Source organism: Sus scrofa, chromosome 2, assembly GCF_000003025.6.
Source record: "Sus scrofa isolate TJ Tabasco breed Duroc chromosome 2, Sscrofa11.1, whole genome shotgun sequence".
Lineage (NCBI taxonomy): Eukaryota > Metazoa > Chordata > Mammalia > Artiodactyla > Suidae > Sus > Sus scrofa.
This window is the reverse complement of record NC_010444.4, coordinates 139870781-139890696: the sequence shown is the minus strand read 5'-3', so window position 1 is coordinate 139890696 and position 19916 is coordinate 139870781. Positions and strand designations below refer to the sequence as shown.

The window sequence follows — 19916 nt, the reverse complement described above, 5'->3', positions numbered from 1 at the left end:
ATTTGTTTTACTCTATATTTTTTTAGGGCTGAACCCTTGGCATATGGAGGTTCCCAGGCTAGGGGTCGAATTGGAGCTGTAGCCACTGGCCTACACCACAGCCACAGCAACGCCGAATCCTTAACCCACTGAATCAGGCCAGGGATCGAACCTGCGTCCTAATGGATGCCAGTCAAATTCGTTCTGCTCAGCCACGATGGGAACTCCTGTTTTACTCTTTAAAAAATATATTTATTCTTGTATTTTTCTTATTTGTATTCAAAGAGCTCATTAGAAAGATAATTAAGATTAATCTATGAAAATATACTAGTTTTTTTTTTCACAGCTATTAAAGCTGTTATTTCATCAGAGCAAAACAGCAATTTTTTCTTTTTCAGTTGTTTATGTTGAGGAATCATTTGGATTGTGAAATAATTGTTTAACAGTAGAAATTTCTCACCGTGTAGCAACTCAGCTATTAAATGTTAAAACATGAATTAGATTTCAAGGTCAATCACAATGAAAAGTAAATTGGAAAGTTTATCACTGTACTTTTCCTCAGAATTCGGAAGTCATCTGAGTCTGCTATCTGCTCTTTCTCTCTGTACCAGTGAACTTGAACTGTGGCTGTGGCCTGGACTCGGCATTCAAACACGACAAACTGACCTCTGGTTGTAGAGATGTCTTGAAGATGCTAAAGAACAAACACATAAGTCACAGAATGGAAGAAATTGTTTCACCGTATACAGTGGTTTGGGATGCCAATTGCGGTAAGTGTGCATGCTTTTTCATCATAGTTTTTGACAACTGCCTGTACCATAATCAAAATAAGGAGCTTGCTGGGCATCTTTTGTGCTTTGTAGTGTGGTTTACAGTCAAGTGTAAGTTGTCTGTATCAGTTTCATGGAGTTGTGTTTGATGAGAAAGTTGTTAGTCACTTCTTCAAGAGCCATTTTTTTTCAAAACAGAAGACTAATTAGCTAAAAAATGTTTACTTTGTTGTATTATTTTATTGAGTACCTATGAAATCATATATTTAATCTTTATTATTGGTCTAGCTGCATGGGCAGGCAGTGTTGTAATTTGTTAAGGATCATGACTTAGAGGAATTTGGCCAAAATCACAACTCTGCCAGTAGCTCATCATAGGAATTTGGAAGACTCTTAACCTTTGTGGAACTATGTTCTTTATCTATGAAGTAGGACTAGCAAAAAACTTGCCTTATTTGTAATTTTGAGGCTCATTTCAGAGAAATAACTTGCAAACTTTCTTTAAAGAATGGAGAGTTATATCGATATATAAAAAGTATTTGTTAATGATAGCTAGTATAGTCTCATAATGCGCATAAGAATGAGCAGCATTTCTGGTACATTTACCCCTTAAATCCTAATCTTCCTCCTCTCCTGTTCCTAGTGACAGAGTGCTCTAGAATCTAGAATTACATTTCAGATTATAACTTTGCCCTCAGACCAGAGAGGTGGTGCTGAGGTTGACATAATGACCACCGGCCCAGCCCTTGAGCCTGATACTGCAGGAAATATAGGGAAGGAATGCAGCAGGAGAGGAGACTTGTGGAAATGATAGACACATGTGTCTGATAGCATCTGCTGAAAGTGAGCTTCCTGAATTGATAGTAGTGCCCCTGACTCTTACTGACGTTGTTTCCTCTTTCTCCCTGTCGTGCTTCTTATACCTCGGGCCAGCAGTGGCAGTGGTTCCAGTTCTCAGGTTTGGAAACTGGGGAACAGAAAGCCTAGAGAAGATATCACCCTTAGCTTGGTTTAACCTAGCTGATTGAATCCTGCCGCTTCCAGTGGGTGATAGAGGAGGCTTCTTAGTCCTAATCTCTGACTGTGACCCAAGCAGGAAATAGACACGGCTTTGCTCATTGACTTCTTCAGAAGGATATTTTATGGCCAGTTGAAAGAATCTGGTGAATCTTGAGGTTAGGCAGAGCATAGTCTGTTTGGAGAGGATAGTCTAAGCATTGCCTTCCAGAGCTGGAGAATTGCCACAGAGCAAAAGTCTGAAGAGCATAGGATAAACCTGAGTTGCTTTGTGACATTGAACAACAATTTCATGCTTTCTCGGACACAGTTTTCTCATATATAATAATTATAATCTCTGATGTCCTTTCTAGTTTCTTCTTTCCTTCTTCTTACCTCTTTGATAATCCCTACAGTTTATCTATAAAATCCAAACTCCATCATGCAGTGTGGGTAGGTTACCTTGGTAAACACAGGGGCTACAGCACAAGTGGACCCCGACAGGCTGCTGCTGCAAGGGCTCTGCATCTGGTTTAAGAAATAGAGGAGACACTGTTATCCATATTGTCAAGCCCTTGAAACCTAGATGCTTGGTGGCCAAGGACTAACTGGATCATTTTCAACTGTTACCAACCACACCCTAAGTTTCCTTTATGAAAAGGATGATGCTCCTAATTTAAATGTCCTTGTGGATGTCTGCTCCAGTGCCACACTTTTTTCTCTCTCCTCCAGTGTTCTATCAGCTGAGATAGTGAAATACAACACTGGGTGATTACATTTGAGAAATAAGTATTGGTGATTATTTAGAGACTCTGTATTAAAGGTTTAAAAAACTTCTAAGTTTTACTGATTAGGTTTTTCCTTCCTTCATATGGTTGTTCTTATTGTATCTTTAGGTTTTTTGAAAAAGCATCCCCCCTTTTTTAACTAAAAGGGAATTCATTCCTTGGATAGTTAGAATATTCTATTATGGAACTGAGCTCCTAGATACCAATTGTCCCTTTTGGTTTGGCACCCAGACAAATGGCCAACCCACAGAACTTCCATGGAGTTATTTCTGAGACCCACAGATTTCTTTCTTGTTCTTTCTGAGATCATGTAGCTGGAGGCTCTCCCTGTGTATACTTTTCAAGAAAGTTGCATTGATTCCTTCCTCTCTGGGACTGTGTCCCCATTAGTGGAACCCTTCAGAAATCTTTTAAAATTGAACTTACCCTGTGGGGGTCAATAAGCAATGGTTGAACTAAGGTAGAGTAACTTGATCTGATACTAGAGGTTTCATTAACTGGGGAACTGATGTTTAGAGAAACTCTAGTGGTTTTCTTCTTTATTCTGTGGAGGAAACAAAAAACCAAAGACTATTCAGTTAAAGAAAGATTAGAGGTGGCTTCGATAGAAATGCCTCACTGTATACAATTGAATGTATGACATTTTTTACCTTTAATTCTTATTTCTCTTGATTTGCATGATAATTTAAGTGCTTTTTCTTTCTGAGCAATTATTAGTGGAATGTGACTTGTAATAGTTTTGCTTTAAATTTCCTTTGTCTGAGTCCCATAGTCATTGGGTTATTATTAAACACTTAAATTGTGCAGAAGAAATAACTTATAAAGCACATAATCACTTCACAGTTTGTCTGGGAAACTGATGATTGATTGGTGTATTTTTTTAAAGTAGAACTCCTTCTATAGTCATATGTGACAAGTGCACATTCACATTTTGTACTTACTCTGACATTTCTGTCACATATTCCAAGCATAATCCCAGAGAGAGAAATGTTTTCTTACTTCCTTGGGTACCTACCTACAAGAAAGTAAAAAAAGAAATTCTGTTTAAATTTCATGGGGCTTTAATGAAATTTAGTGAAAATAATTGTATTTATACCAGCAAATTAATTATAGGACAGTCCAGAGCATCTGCATTCTTGACTAAGGATGGAACTACTTTAATAATCTCAGTGTTGTAGAGCTGTGACACTTGCATCTAGAAAAAATACTAAGTCATTTCCCAAAAACATTTCAGAGGACATATATTAGTGTCTGTGAATTTGGGTCAGAATAAGAATTCTGCTGAACATAATTAAACTTAAAAGCTTTTTCACAGCAAAGGAAACCATCAACAAAATGAAAAGACAACCTCCTGAATGGCAGAAAATACTTGGAAATGATATGACCGATAAGGGTTAATATCCAAAATACATAAACAGCTCATACAACTCAACATCAGAAAATAAACCCCCTGGAGTTCCCATTGTGGCTCAGCAGGAACAAATATGGCTAGCTAGTATCTATGAGGATGCAAGTTTGATCCCTGGCCTAACTCAGTGGGTTAAGGATCTGGGATTTCCATGAGCTGTGGTGTGGGTCACAGACATGGCTTAGATCCAGCATTGTTGTGGCTGTTGCATAGGCTGGCAGCTATAGCTCTAATTTGACCCCTGATTCGACCTCTAGCCTGGGAACTTCCATATTCCACAGGTGCAGCCCCGAAAAGACAAAAACAAACAAACAAGAAAACCCACAATAAGATATTGCCTCACGCCTGTCAGAATGGCTGTCATCAAAAAAGAACACAAATAACAAATTTTGGTGAGGCTGTGGAGAAAAGGGAACCCTCATACCCTGTTGGTGGGAATGTAAATTAGTGGAGCCACTAGGGAAAACAATATAGAGATTTCTCAAAAAACCAAAAATAGAACTAACATGTGACCCAGGAATTCTACTGCTGAATGTATATATAGAAAAAATGGGAGTTCCCATTGTGGCTAAGCAGTAGTGAACCCAGCTAGTATCCCTGTGGATGTGGGTTCGATCCCTGGCTTTTCTCAGTAAGTGGGTTAAGGATCTGGCATTGCCATGAGCTATGGTGTAGGTCACAGACACAGCTTGGATCCTGTGTTGCTGTGGCTATGGAGCAGGTCGGTAGCTATAGCTCCATTTCGACCCCTAGCATGGGGACTTCCATATACCGAAGAGTGGCCCTAAAAAGACAAAAAAAAAAAAAAAAAAAAAAAAGGAAAGAAAGGAAAAAAAAATCTCCTACTAATTCAAAAAGATATATGTGCCCCAGTGTTCATAGCAGCATTATTTATAGTTTCAAAGATATGGAAGCAACCTAAGTGTCCATTAGCAGATGAATGAATAAAGGAGATATGGTATAATCACATCAAAAAGAATAAAACACCTAAGAATAAACCTACATAAGGAGACAAAAGACCTGTACTCTGAAAACTAGAAGACACTGATGAAAAATCAAAGATGACACAAACAGATGGAAAGATATACCATACTCTTGGATTGGAAGAATCAATATTGTCAAAATGACTATACTACCCAAGGCAATCTACAGATTGAATGCAATCCCTATTAAATTATCAAGGACATTCTTCACAGAACTAGAAAAAATATTTTAAAATTTGTGTGGAAACACAGAAGACCCCAAATAGCCAAAGCAATATTGAAAAGAAAAAACAGGAGTGAAGGAATGAACTCCCCGACTTCAGACTATACTACAAAGCTGCAGTCATTAAAACAGTATGGTACAGGCACAAAAAATAGAAATAACAAATTGATGAAACAGGATAGAAAGCCCAGAAATAAACCCAGGCACCTATGGGTCAACTGATCTGTGACAAATGAGGCAAGAACATACAGTGGGGGAAACAGTCTCTTCAATAAAGGGTGCTTGGAAAACTGGACACGTACATGTAAAAGGATGAAATTAGAACATTCTCTAACACCAGACATAAAAATAAACTCAAATGGATTAAAGACCTATATGTAAGGCCAGTTGAAACTCCTAGAGAAAAACTTGGGCAGAATGCTCTTTGACATAAATCATAGCAACATCTTGTTTGATCCATCTCCTAGAATAATGATGATAAAGACAAAAATAAATCAGTGAGACCTAATTAAAACTCAGAAGCTTTTGCACAGCAAAGGAAACCATTAAAAAAACTAAAAGACAACCTACAGAATGGGAGAAAATAGGTGCAAATGATGCAGCTGACAAGGGTCTAATATCTAAAATATACAGACAACTCATACAACTCAGTAGCAAAAAAAAAAAAAAAAAAAAAAAAAACCAACCCAGCTGAAAAATGGGCAGAAAACCTAAATAGACATTTCTCCAAAGAAGACTTAAGGATGGCCAGCAGGCACATGAAAAATACTCAATATCACTAATTATTAGAGAATGCAAATTAAAACTACAGTGAGGTACCACCTCACACTGGTCAGAATGGCCATCATTAATAAGTCTACAAATAATAAATGCTGGAGAGGGTGTGGAGAAAAGGGAACCCTCTTGTACTGTTGGTGGGAATGTAAATTGGTACAACCACTAAGGAAAACAGTATCAAGGCCTTTGTAAAACTCAATATAGAACTACCATATGATCCAGCAGTCCCACCTGGGCATACATCTGGCCAAAACGTTCATTCAAAAAGATGCATGTGCTCACTGTTCACAATAGCGCAGATGTGGAAACAATCCAAATGTCATCTACAGATGAATGGATTGCAAAGGTATGGTACCTATATACAATGGAATACTACTCAGCCATAAAGAGGACAAAATAATGCCATTTTCAGCAACATGAATGCAACTAGAGATTCTTATAATAAGTAAATCAGAAAGAGAAAGACAAATACCATATGATATCACCTATATGTGGAATCTAAAATATGGCACAAATGATCCTATCTACAGAACAGAAACAGATCATGGACATGGAGAGCAGACTTGTGTTGCCAAGAGGGAGGGGCGGGAGTGGGACAGATGGAGAGATTGGGGTTGGTAGATACAAACTATTACATTTAGAATGGATATGCAATGGGGACCTACTATACAGCATAGGGAACTTTGTCCAATCTCTTAGGTTAGAACATGATGGAAGATAGTATGAAAAAAAGAATTTATGTATATATATGTGTGTGTGACTGGGTTACTTTGCTGTATAGCAGAAATTGAAGGAATGTTATAGATAAGCTATAATAATAATTTTTAAATAAAGATGTGTATATTCAGTGAAATACTACTCAGCCATGAAAAGGAATGGAATTTTGCCATCTGCAACAACATAGATGGACTTGGAGGGTATTATGCTAAGTGAAAAAAGTCAGAGGAAGATAAATACTGTGTGATAACACATATATGGAATCTAAAAACTCCAGAAAACTAGTGGATATAACAAAAAAGAAGCAGACTCATAGGACAAACTAGTGGTGACCAGTGAGGAGAGGGAAAAGGGGAGGGGCAATATAAGAATAGGGGATTAAGAGGTGCAAAAAATAAGCTACAAGGATATATTGTTCAACACAGGGAATATAGCCAATGTTTTACAATAACTATAAATGAAGTATAACCTTTAAAAATTATGAATCACTATATAGTACTTGTGACTTAAATAATGTTGTCCATCTCCTATAACTCAATTTTAAAAACAAGAAACCCTTTGAAACACATCACTGTATTTATTTGAAGAAAGGAGGATGTCAATGTTCGTATCATCTCTTGAGGTCTTAGTAGAGTTTTTGGAATCAGCAGTAATTGAGCTTCTCTGTTACTGGTTTAGTTTTTCCTCATAGATACTGTGGGTCTTAATATTGGTTATATTTCTATTAGCTATTTGGAACTCTAGCACTAAGTCATGAAAGCCAGTAATTCTATAGTTATCTCCTGAATCTTTAACCTGATATTCCCCCCCTTATCTATGCTAATTTATTTACTCAAACCAACATTTAATAACATGATCCCACAAAGGACTTTTATTTCTGGATAGATGAGGTAGATTGCCCAATGTAGACTAGCCTGAATAACAAAATATTGTACTTTTCCAGCAAGCCATTGGTTTATGAAAATAGAATGAAATTGTAAGTATTGCAAAAATCCAGGGTATGTAATCACTTTATACTACAGTGCTTTAATGAAAATACAGTAGTTTCCACTTAAAAATAAGTATTTGATAGCATCATTAGGACTTGATTTATCCAGTCGCCTTCTAATCTCAATATATAATCCTGTAATACTTGGTGTATTTTTCGTCTTTAAAAACCTCTTTATCACCTTGATAAAATTTTATTTGTAAACATTTCTTTTTGTCTTTTGTCTTTTAGGGCCGCACCTGTGGCATATGGACATTCCCAGGCTAGGGGTCAAATCAGAGATGCAGCTGCTAGCCTACGCCACAGCCACAGCAATGCGGGATCTAAGCCACGTCTGCGACCTACACCACAACTCACAGCGATGCCAGATCCTTAACCCACTGGGCAAGGCCATGGATCGAACCCATATCCTCATGGATACTAGTTGGGTTCGTTAACCACTGAGTCACAACGGGAACTCTGGTAAAATTTTAAACTTAATTTGCTTTAGACTAAAATTTTGGTGCTGTAAAAGATTTACTAGTACTCTTTCATGTTTCATTTCTTAAGCTGGATAATGGCTACTAAGTGTACATTTTATTATGATTTATATTTTACAGATATATTTACTCCTTCCTATGTATATAGTATTTTATAATAAATTTTTAAGATTAAAATATATCTTTCAACTGGAACTGCTTTTTTTTAATATAAAAGGGTTAGTTGGTTTCATTTTCAGAAGATAGAATTTTTCTTTGGTAGTTCAGAAGATAGCCTTAGTTCTCTGAGTGTGCAAGATCTAAAGGAATAACAAACATGTACAGATTACCTTTTTTGTCCAAGACTGGGCAAAAAAAGAGACTATTCCTACAGACTCTCTAAACAGAGTAGAATTAAACCTTGAAGTGTTAGCTGTATTTATTTGACTTGGATCATTTTTCTAATGAATGAAAACTTCACAGACACTCAAACTCTCGAATTGGTGAATACTTCCTGATGTGTCCTATGCCAAGACCTAGGAGCAATACAAAGGAGTTGTGGCGTGATGAAACTACATGAAAAGCTCAGTAGTACAAAAGATGCATTATAATAATAATATGGGTGCCATCTTCGTGATACCATAAGACATCAGAAACATCAATATCATAAGACATTAAATAGTTCCAGTGATATCTCAGCACAACACACAATCTTCCCCACGGCCTGTTGGAAATAAGTGCTACGACTTCAAAGGAGACAGTAGCTTGAATGGTATGGGTAAACCTTCAAGTGAACTTTGAAGAATGTTACAATTGGAAAAGATGAAGTGTGTATGGGTGTGAGTTGGGGATGGGAGTTAGGAGGCCAGTAGTGGTGGGAGATGGATAGAAAAGGAAGTACCATTCATGAAACACTAAATGGTGTGCCAACACTGTGCTTTTCCCTCTATCTCATGTGTGGGGAAAGCATTCCATAACCATTCAGTGGTGTGGAATGCTATAGGATCAGATTGCCTGGATTTGCCGTTTATTAGGTATGTTTCCCTCTAAGCCTCAATACCCAGTTTGTAAAATAGGCACAATAATAGTCTTGTTTCTAGGGTTGTTTCGAGGGTTAAATAAGATAGCTCACAAAAGCGTTTAATTTATATTTGTGCCCCATGTCAATCACTCAATAAATCTTAGGTCCTATTATTATCGTGATGGGTACTATTTTATGTAGATCCAGGTGAAGCTCCACCTTGCCTCAGAGGTTTCCAATCTAGCTGTCTTTTTTTTTTTTTTTTGCTATTTCTTGGGCCGCTCCTGCGGCATATGGAGGTTCCCAGGCTAGGGGCTGAATCGGAGCTGTAGCCACCAGCCTACGCCAGAGCCACAGCAACACAGGATCCGAGCCGCGTCTGCAACCTACACCACAGCTCACGGCAACGCCGGATCGTTAACCCACTGAGCAAGGGCAGGAACCCGCAACCTCATGGTTCCTAGTCGGATTCGTTAACCACTGCGCCACGACGGGAACTCCAATCTAGCTGTCTTTGATTTTTCTTGTGAACTTACACAATTTTGTTTTTATTTACTATCGTGTACTTTCATTTGGAAGCTCCTTAAGATCAGAGGTATTTTCATATGTCGCCCACCCCCAAAGTACCTAGTCTAGTGTTGAACATGTAGTTGGTGTGGAACTGATTGATTTACAGATTATTGCATAAGTAGGTATTATTAATAGTCATTTAAGGAGGTCTGTGTTGGTTTGTGCTACTTCCCTCAACGCTATCCCACAAAAAAAGCAGTTGATATAGAAAGATTTAACCTTGGAAGTAAGTCCTCATACCACGCCACCCATGTTAGGTGAAGTTAACCTGGCACAGAATTGCAGATCAAGAGAAAACATGGGAAATCTTATCTAACATCTTCAGAGAACAAAACTCTTAGGGTCATAGAGGTTATGTATTTGCCTAACGCTGTGCAGTCTGTTGGTAGAAGAATCAGGATTAGAATCCAAATTTCCTGTTTTCTAATGCAATCCACATAGGCCTCTGGGAAGTGGACTTTGTATTACCAGGTAAGTGTAAAATGGTAAATATTAGTCTGAGTAGTTAAGACTCTAGTGATTTTTTTTTTATAAGAATGGAGCATTTTTATGGTTCCAAATTCACTGGTAATGGTACCTTTTTTTTTTTTTATACTTTGTATATTAGCTCCTTGAGGGCAGAGACAGTCTCTTTTGTTTACTCTTATGCCTAGTGCCTAGAATAGTGCCAGGCACAAAAGAGATGCTCAGTAAGTATTTGTTGAATGAATAAATTTGCTTTGTTAGCAGTATTGCATTAAACATTAGTTGGGAATGCTTGTGACTTCTGGAGATTCTAACCTTGAAGTATCAGACCCTGGAAAGAAACCCAATCAACAGCTGGGAATCTTTGGCTGTGGCAGGAAGATAAAAATGAAATGCTTCCCCTCATGGAAAGAGAAGGATTAAGTGAAAGTGTGTATGAAACATTTGGAACTTGGAAGAAACATACCTTGTAAATAAATATAAGGTCAGCTGGTGCAAGAGGCTGGAATTTCCTCTAAGCCCCTTGGCACTTAGCAGAGAAGTTTTGGTGGTAGGTGAGATTTAGGTTTTTGCCTACCTTGGAATTGGCTATGCCCCCAGGCTAATGAGAAAAAAAAAGAAAATTCAAATCTTGGGAAGGTTATATCAACCCCCTAGCATTCCACATGCTTCCTGTTCTAAGCACATAGTCAAACTTAATGGGCAAGGCACCAGGCAGTCCATGCTATCATTTAATCATTGGAGTGAGGAAGCCAGGTAGGACTTCCCATCATTTGTCCTTGATCTTCCAGCCAGTGAGAGGGGACAGTGATAACTAATACAACCACAGAATGTCCTGAATCTTACTTTGGGGTAGGTCACTGGTTAGCATGAATTAAATAGTCTTTGTCTGAAGATGATATAGAAATGGGTAAAAACAGAGAGAGGCCAGATTGAAGAAATCTGAATTTTGTTTCTAGATCTGTCATTAATTAATTGGTTATATGACTTTGGGCAAAGGATCTATTGAGAAATGGGAAGATTTATTTGAGGTCTCATTGCTCTTCTTAAATATTTAAAAAATCTGATCATGCTTTAAAATCTCTGATTTTCGTAATTACCAAAGTAGATTAAACTCCATCAGAGGAGAAGAGAAAGAAAGATGAATGTCAGTACTAAAGCATAAACAGTCAGCACTTGGGATTGTGGCTTAGACTGCCACTCCGGAGTACAGAGATTTGAAAGATGAGCTGTGCTTTAGGAATTACTTAAACTGTTTAAAATGTAATTTATTTATGAAAATAAATATTTCAGAGCACATTCGGGTAAGTGATAAAAATGAGGTCCTCCTGTACAGCGCAGAGAACCATGCCCAATCTCTTGGGGTAGAACATGGTGGAAAGATGGTATGAGAAAAAGAATGTATATTTGTGTACGACTGGGTCACCATGCTATACAGCAGAAATTTGACACAACACTGTAAATCAACTATACGCTAATAAAAAAGATAAATAACAAAAAAAGGTTTTGACAACAAAAAAAACAAACATGAGAATCACTTCTTCTTCCAGAAAAGGAGTAATTTCTTTTCTTCTTCTTCTTCTTCTTTTGCTTTTTAGGGCCCCACCTGTGGCATATGGAAATTCCCAGGCTGGGGGTTGAATCAGAGCTGCAGCTGCCAGCCTATGCCACAGCAGTGCCAGATCCGGGCTGCATCTGCAACCTACACAACAGCTCATGGCAATGCCAGATTCGTAACCCACTGACCAAGGTCAGGGATCAAGCCTACATCCTCATGGATACTAGTTGGGTTTGCTAGTGCTGAGCCAGAGCAGGAACTCCCAGAAAAGAAATAATTTCTAAAAGAATGCTTACTCTTAAAAATTGAGTTCTCTTGCTAAAGCCACCGTAGTCTTTCCATTTGATTCTCATATGTTTTCCTCTAGGGTATAGAAAAAGATATTTTTCAAAAAGAAAAAGAACCCGGGGTTCCCGTCGTGGTGCAGTGGTTAACAAATCTGACTAGGAACCATGAGGTTGCAGGTTTGATCCCTGGCCTTGCTCAGTAGGTTAAGGATCCAGTGTTTCCGTGAGCTGTGGTGTAGGTTGTAGACACGGCTCGGATCCCGCATTGCTGTGGCTCTGTTGCAGGCCGGTGGCTACAGCTCTGATTAGACCCCTAGCCTGGGAATCTCCATATGCCATGGGAGCGGCCCTAGAAAAGGCAAAAAGAAAAAAACAAAAAACAAAAAACAAAAAAAACCCAAACAAAACCCCTTTTGCTTGACTTCTATGAAATAATACCACACACATTAGACAATCAAAATGAAAATGTAGATTTAGAGTGTGGGTGGATCTTGCATGTGACCTGTCCTGAAGTGTTCCCTCTTGATTTTGGGTAGCACTGGGGATGTCCTTGAGAGAAAAAATAGCTAGGGATTTTACTTTGGTGATGAGTTAACCCTGGTAGGCTTCATGGCTCACGTAAATGGTAACCTTTTCTGAGTGTAACCCTAGCTCTTTGTGAAGTGAACAGAATTAGACTCCACCAAACGAAGAGTCCAAGGCCTTGGCAGTCTTACCATGGAAAGATGACAAGATACATAGAGATCACAAACAATGATGAGGCCCTTATAACACTGCCTGAGTAGGATGTCTGCAGTTACACTAGCTTCATGGGTATAGTACAGGTTCAGTGGTCTGAGAAATAGAACCTTAGATAGATTTAAAAGTGAACAGCTAACAAATCTGATTGTAGTTGTATTAGGTGAAAATTGGGGAAAAAGAAGTGAGTAAGGCAGATTAGCAACATAGAATGATTCATGTGTTTCAGAATGCTACCTTATGAAATACTTAGTGAAAACTCAGTAAGCTAAGCTTGGTGTGTTTTTTTTTTAGTGTCACTTAAGTTATTTGATTGGATGGATAAGTTTATTGTGCTCTTTCAGTGTTTTGTTTGCTTGTTTTATGACTTAGTGTGTATTTTAAATTTTATTTACCTCCTATATGATAATAAATGCCATACTAAGTAATTCCCCCCCATACTGCAAAATTTAACATCCTTCCATTAAACATCACACACTTATCATTATGCCCGACACACACCCTAGACGATATAAATTTTCTATTGATATTCAGTGGTAGAGTCCATAAAGGTAATTAATATGAAGTATCCACAAAGCAATAGACATTGTGGAAGACATTTGTTTTTCATTTTATGTTATTCCTAACAGAACAAGAAGAGGGAGAAAAAATAGTTGAGGAAGGAGTACATGAGTTAAGTCAGAAAAGGAGCTGTGAGTTGTGTGAATGTGTGATGATTTCCACCACTTTTTGTACAAGTCCAGGGCTTCTCCACTCTGCGGCCCACTGGTGTCAGTCCCTGCACAAATGAGTCTGACATGTGAACATATTTAAGCTGTTTGAAGAGAAGATGGTATTTGACATAGACTGAGTATTGTTTTGAAAAGTTCTTAAGGACATTTTAGTATGTAAGAAATTCTAAAAATGCACCTTACCATTTCTTCCCAAGTTTGTCTAGACCATCTGCCAGCAACTGTGGTTTTTTATTTTTCCAGATCTCTTGATTGTCTACTATACTGGTTTCATATTTGGCTGTTTCTTTGTCTTTTGTTCTCTCTTGCTTTTTAGAAAAAGAAATCACTTTGTTTTCAGAGCAATTAAAGTGATGTTAGGGGTAAGCTGTTATTTTCTTTCTTTTTTTTTTTGTCTTTTTGCCATTTCTTTGGGCTGCTCCGGCGGCATATGGAGGTTCCCAGGCTAGAGGTCGAATCGGAGCTGTAGCTGCTGGCCTACACCAGAGCCACAGCAACTCGGGATCCGAGCCGCGTCTGCAACCTACATCACAGCTCACGGCAACGCCGGATCGTTAACCCACTGAGCAAGGGCAGGGATCGAACCTGCAACCTCATGGTTCCTAGTCAGATTCATTAACCACTCGCCACGACGGGAACTCCATTATTTTCTAGATGACTAGAAATTTTACTTGGTCACATTTAGTGCTTTGCCTCTTCCCAATGTGTTTTAAAATGTCTTGATTTTACACAGTGCCAAGGAGATTATCTTTATATGTTGGAGTAAAATACTAACGGTCCTGGTTTTCATGGTTTCTCTGGTAGCTAAATCATGTTTTGAAATAAAGCTATTTTAAAGGATAGCTCCTACACTCTAAGTAGCATACAGATTTCTATTTGGGTGTCTTCTGGCTTACCCCATACCACACTTCTTTTCCTGTTGTCAAAGTTCACATTGTTCATGGCCTTTATCAGACTGCTTCTCCATCCAAAGATGTGATGCCCGGTCATGAGTCAGGAATGTCGCTACTTCCTCCCCCTGATGCTCGGATTCTAGTGGGCTTGGAAACAACTGGGACGTATCTTGAAACTCTTACTCGCTGAGGTGCTCTTTTGGGACATATTATCTTTCTACCGTGACTTGATGTTTTAGGTCAGGAATTCAAGAAGCATTGGCTGGGCAGTTCATCTCTGATCCATGTGTTTTCAACTGGGCCAGCTGGGCCTAGAAAGTGCATTTATCCAAGATGGTTTATTACTCAAATGTCTGGTACCTTTATGCTACTTGTTTTCTCTCTCTCTCTCCCACTCCCCTACCCCCCCTGCCCCCCATGTCTCATCCTCCAAGTCCTTTCCACATGGCTTGGGGTTTTCACAGCATGGTGACCTCAGAGTAGTCGGATCTTTTACATGGAGGCTTAGGGCTCTAAGAGCAAGTATTCCAAGAATATCTCCCTCTTTTAATTAATTAATTAATTAATTTTTAAATTTGTGGTTACCCCCATGGCTTATGGAAGTTCCTGGGCCAGGGACTGAATCTGAGCTACAGATGCCACCTATGCCACAGCTGTGGCAATGCCGGATCCTTTAACCCACTCTGCTGGGCTGGAGATCAAACCTTTGCTGTGACCCGAGCTGCTGCAGTTGGATACTTAACCCACTGTGCCATGCAGGAACGCCCTCTCCCCGTTTTAAAGAAAAGCTTCCAACTGACAAGCTTTTGCATGGCAAAGGAAACCATAAAAAAAAAACAAGAAGACAACTTACAGAATGAGAGAAAATAGTTTCAAATGATGCAACTGACAAGGGCTTAATCTCTAAAGTATACCAACAGCTTATACAACTCAACAGCGAAAAAATCCAACAACCCAGTGGAAAAGTGGGCTAAAGACCCGAATAGACATTTATCCAAAGAAGATATACAGATGGCCAACAAGCACATGAAAAAATGCTCAACATCACTGATTATTAGAGAAATGCAAATCAAAACTACCATGAGGTACCACCTCACACCAGTCAGAATGGCCATCATTAATAAGTCCAAAATAACAAATGCTGGAGAGGGTGTGGAGAAAAGGGAACCCTCCTTCATTGTTGATGGGAATGTAAATTGGTACAACCACTATGGAAAACAGTATGGAGGTACTTTAGAAAACTATACATAGAACTACTATATGACCCAACAGTTCCACTCTTGGGCATATGTCTGGACAAAACTTCCCTTGAAAAAGACACATGTACCCACATGTTCATTGCAGCACTAGTCACAATAGCCAAGACATGGAAACAACCTAAATGTCCATCGACAGATGAGATGATTGGATTTGGAAGATGTGGTATATATACACAATGGAATACTACTCAACCATAAAAAGAACAAAGTAATGTCATTTGCAGCAACATGGATGGAACTAGAGACTCTCAGAAAGAGATAGATAGATTCTCAGAAAGAGATAGACAGATACCATATGATATCAGTTACATCTGGAATCTAATATACGGCACATATGAACCTTTCCACAGAAAAGAAAATCATGGACATGGAGAACAGACTTGTGGTTGCCAAGGGGGAAGGGGAGGGTGTGGGATGGACTGGGAATTTGGGGTTAATTGATGCAAACTATTGCCTTTGCAATGGATAAGCGATGAGATCCTGCTCTATAGCAATGGGAACTATATCTAGTCACTTATGATGGAGCATGATAATGTGAGAAAAAAGAATGTATACATGTGTGTGTGAATTGGTCACTTTACTGTATAGTAGAAAATTGACAGAACACTGTAAACCAGTATAATGGAAAAAATAAAGATCATTATAAAAAAGAAAAAAAAATTCCCCTACTTTGTTTTGTAGTGACTTCTTAGACCCTTAATCATGGTGGTACAGCAGCTAGTTTTTAAAAGACCCAGTTTGTAGAATTCTTCTATACAAAAATTTATACCTGAGGGCTCAAATACTATGATAAACAGATATTTGTTTTGTATTATCTGGCAAGCCACTTTTTACTTTGTTTTGTTAGGGAACTTTCAAATTTAGCTAAAGATTGGGTTTAAGATTTTTTTTTTTTCTTTGAGGATAAAATAGTGAAACTGATCCAGCCCTCAGGCAAAGGTGCAGGGGTGGCAGAGACCTAGACTCCAGGAGAGTAATCTCCAAGACTTCTGGTCTCATTCTCCAGCACCCACAGGGGCTGCTGATTAGGGATGTTAGGAGAAAAGTTGCCTAGAGGTGAGAGGCTTACCATCTTGGAAGCAGTCAGCAACTTTCAGTCCAACTTTTGGCAAATTGACAAAGTTTGTATTTTGCAAACTCTCCTCACTCCTTTTGTCTACCTCCCCCTTTATTGCACACACGTTATAGCATTTTCTTCCTTTAGTATAGTTTAGTTATAGTGTCGTAGTGTTACAGTGTTTTCTCCCTCCAGAGTTAGCACACCTTTGGAGTTCCCATCATGGCTTAGCGGAAACGAATCTGACTAGTATCCCTGAGGATCCAGTTTTCATCCCTGGCCTCACTTAGTGGGTTAAGGATCGGCATTTCTGTGGGCTGTGGTATAGGTCGAAGATGCGTCTCGGATCTGGTGTGGCTGTGGCTGTGGCGCAGGCCAGCAGCTGCAGCTCCGATTGGACCCTTAGCCTAGGAGCCTCTATATATGCCGTGGGTGCAGCCCTAAAAAGACAAAAAAAAAAAAAAAAAAAAAAAAAAAAAAAAAAGCACACCTTCAAGGCCACATCAGTACTGACTTATATTATACCAGTCTTCTGATAGACCGGTTCAGACAGACACAGTTTCCCCATGAAGACATTCCAGTCCCTATTTTTCTTTAAACAGGAAGAGCCATTACTTTAACCCAAATGACACCCTCTCCAGTGGTGACACTCTAAAGCAGACAAGCCAGTTGTCAAGTCATCTTGGAGGTGGGACAGATTAGGTTCCTTCGTATGTCTTTGATATCCTGCCAAATTCAGAAGAGACTGATATTTAACTTAAAACATTTATTTGCTTTGATAGTTAACCTAAAATAGAAAGAGGATGTTTGTCCTCTGTGATGCCACTGGCTTAAGTATGTAAGTTTTTATGCTATAAGATCATGTTCAATTTTTAAAAGAGGCTGTTCCATTTCTGTTTGCCCTACACACACACATGCAGCATTATTGCCAGGAGGAATGCTTTGTGCACAAGGACAGCTAAGACCCACATACTGTCGTTAGCTAGGAGTCAGATTACCACCACATGGACAGCAGCATGTGCTAGAGCTGCGTGTAACTAGAAGGGTCCTAGAGAGGAAAATCCGTAGCATTAAGCAGGCTTTGCAAATTAAAAAGCAAAAAATCCTTTATAGCAATCCTCCCTGAGCTTGATTGTTAGTGACTTAAAATGAGGTTAATTACCATCCCTGTGCTAACCACTTTATATGCTTTATCTCATTCATTCCCTACAAGAACCTTAAGATACAGAGATACCACTGTTCTCATTTTACAAATAAGGAAACACAAGCTTAGAGAGGTTATACAAATTGTCCAAAGTCATGTAGCTGGTTAGTGGTAAAGCCAGGAATAAAGTCTACCCAGTCCCTCTCTCAAGCAGAGAGCTTTTAACCTCTACTGTAAGAAATAATGCCTCCTTGACTTCTTGGGAAATAGGAGGAAAGGGGAGCTAGGTTTAATGAAAGGCCTAACCTTTGTCAAAATTAAGCTTGTTATACTAATATGGATGTATTTCTTTTTTTTTCTTTTCTTTTTTGTCTTTTTAGGGTTGCACCCACGGCATATGTAGGTTCCCAGGCTAGGAGTCGAATCAGAGCTGTAGCCGGTGGCCTACACCAGAGCCACAGCAACCCCAGATCCAAGCTGCATCTGCAGCCTACACCACAGCTCAAGGCAAAGCCGGATCCTTAACCCACTGAGCGAGGCCAGGGATCCAACCTGTGTCCTCATGGATGCTCTTCACATTTGTTTCCGTTGAGTAATGATGGGAACTCCGGATGTATTTCTTGATTCTCTTTTCTGTTCTTTGGAACTGTCTTTCTATCCCCCTTCTAAAACCACACTATTTTGCTTACTGTAGCTATATAGCTTTGGATTTAGGAGCGACCTTGTAAGGATATGCACACAGATGTCCATTATTAATCATCTCATATATAGCACTGTGGGTCAGGAACTTAATTCTAGCAGTGGTCTCTGTTCTTGCTTAAGTGTATGAGAAATTAGATGTGGTGTTGAGATCAGTCAAACTGGACAGTGTGTGAAAAGCTGTTCGCAGAGTGTGAGAGAGATGTATGGTAACAGTATTGATTCCCATTTGGGGATATGAAGTAGCTTTGGGTCAAAGCTCCAAAGAGGGATTAAATCAGAGGGAGTGGGAGAGTCAGAACTGCAAGTGTGTTTGGTAAATGAAAATGTTAAAGAGTCTCAAAGGGCAAATTCTGACTGATAGTCCCCCCACTACAGAATATAATGTCATAATATCCCACTTCAGTTCTCTTGAGAAAGTTACCAAAGAATATACATGGGAGGGGAAAAAGCTGATTGGGAAAGGTGGTCAGGATGTCCTTTTCCCCTAACTTCCTTCTTTTAGGACAGTTTAATTAGCTCAGAGTTGCCTTGGCAATGTTGAACTGTGTGAGAGACAGAGAAGCTGAGTACAGAGAAGGAGGGAAGTGTGACAGTGAAAAACTCATGGAGGCAAGGAGCAGTTGAAAGTGCCAGGAGATGGCAGGGTCATGATAGTAGACACACTTGAAGAGCAGGAGCTTTACAAGGAAGCTAGGGTTTAGAGAGAACTGAGAGAGGAAGTCAGGCCTTGCAGCTTTAGTCTTAATCTCAGGGATGTCCCTGGTCAAGATTGGTCTCTACAGCCGCTTTTGGGACAGTGCAAGTGACATGCCCTAGAATCAAAGAATCATTGACTGTTAGAGCCACAGATGACCTTGGAGTCCATTAGGTAAATCTGGACCTCAGTTTTAGTTTAAAGGGGGTAGGAGGACTATCTAGTTGATCTCAGTAGTTTTGATATTCATGCTGGGCTTTAACATCCCTTTCTTTTGCAGTTTCCTTTTCTGTTAAACATTCTGTCCTGGGAGTTCCCATTGTGGCAGAGTGGAAATGAATCCGACTAGTAACCATCAGGTTGTGGGTTCGATCCCTGGCCTTGCTTAGTGAGTTAAGGATACAGTGTTGCTATGAGCTGCTGGTAGGTCACAGACACACCTCAGATCCTGTATTACTTTGGCTGTGGTGTAGGCCAGCAGCTGTAGATTTGGCCCCTAGCCTAGGAACTTCCATATATTGCAGGTGCGGCCCTTAAAAAAAAAAAAAAAAGGAGTTCCCGTCATGGTGCAGTGGAATCAAATCCGAGTAGGAACCATGGGTTGCGGGTTCAACCCTGGCCTCGCTCAGTGGGTTGAGGATCTGGCGTTGCTGTGAGCTGTGGTGTAGGTTATGGGCGAGGCTCAGATCTGGTGTTGCTGTGGCTCTGGT

At 39.4% G+C, this 19916-nt stretch overlaps 2 protein-coding genes across 4 annotated transcripts in view; one reads left to right on the top strand and one right to left on the bottom strand.

The window, feature by feature from the left end:
* The window catches only part of LOC106509573 (palladin-like), a 33864-nt gene that overhangs the window by 3577 nt on the left and 10371 nt on the right, over window positions 1–19916 (bottom strand). The window contains exons 2-6 of one of the 2 annotated variants that reach the window (XM_021084800.1): window positions 14354–14661; window positions 3475–3548; window positions 2960–3077; window positions 2208–2273; window positions 532–673 (exon numbers count right to left, since the gene is read on the bottom strand). In XM_021084800.1, the coding sequence (XP_020940459.1) occupies window positions 532–673; window positions 2208–2273; window positions 2960–3077; window positions 3475–3482 (334 nt within the window). In that variant the 5' untranslated portion in view covers window positions 3483–3548; window positions 14354–14661. The remainder of the gene's footprint in view (window positions 1–531; window positions 674–2207; window positions 2274–2959; window positions 3078–3474; window positions 3549–14353; window positions 14662–19916) is intronic. The other variant, XM_021084801.1, reaches the window with a different exon arrangement.
* KLHL3 (kelch like family member 3) overlaps window positions 618–19916 on the top strand; it is a 257212-nt gene continuing 237913 nt past the window's right edge. For both annotated transcript variants that reach the window (XM_021084794.1, XM_013995148.2), the window contains exon 1: window positions 618–749. The gene's annotated coding sequence lies outside the window, so the exon portion shown is untranslated. The remainder of the gene's footprint in view (window positions 750–19916) is intronic.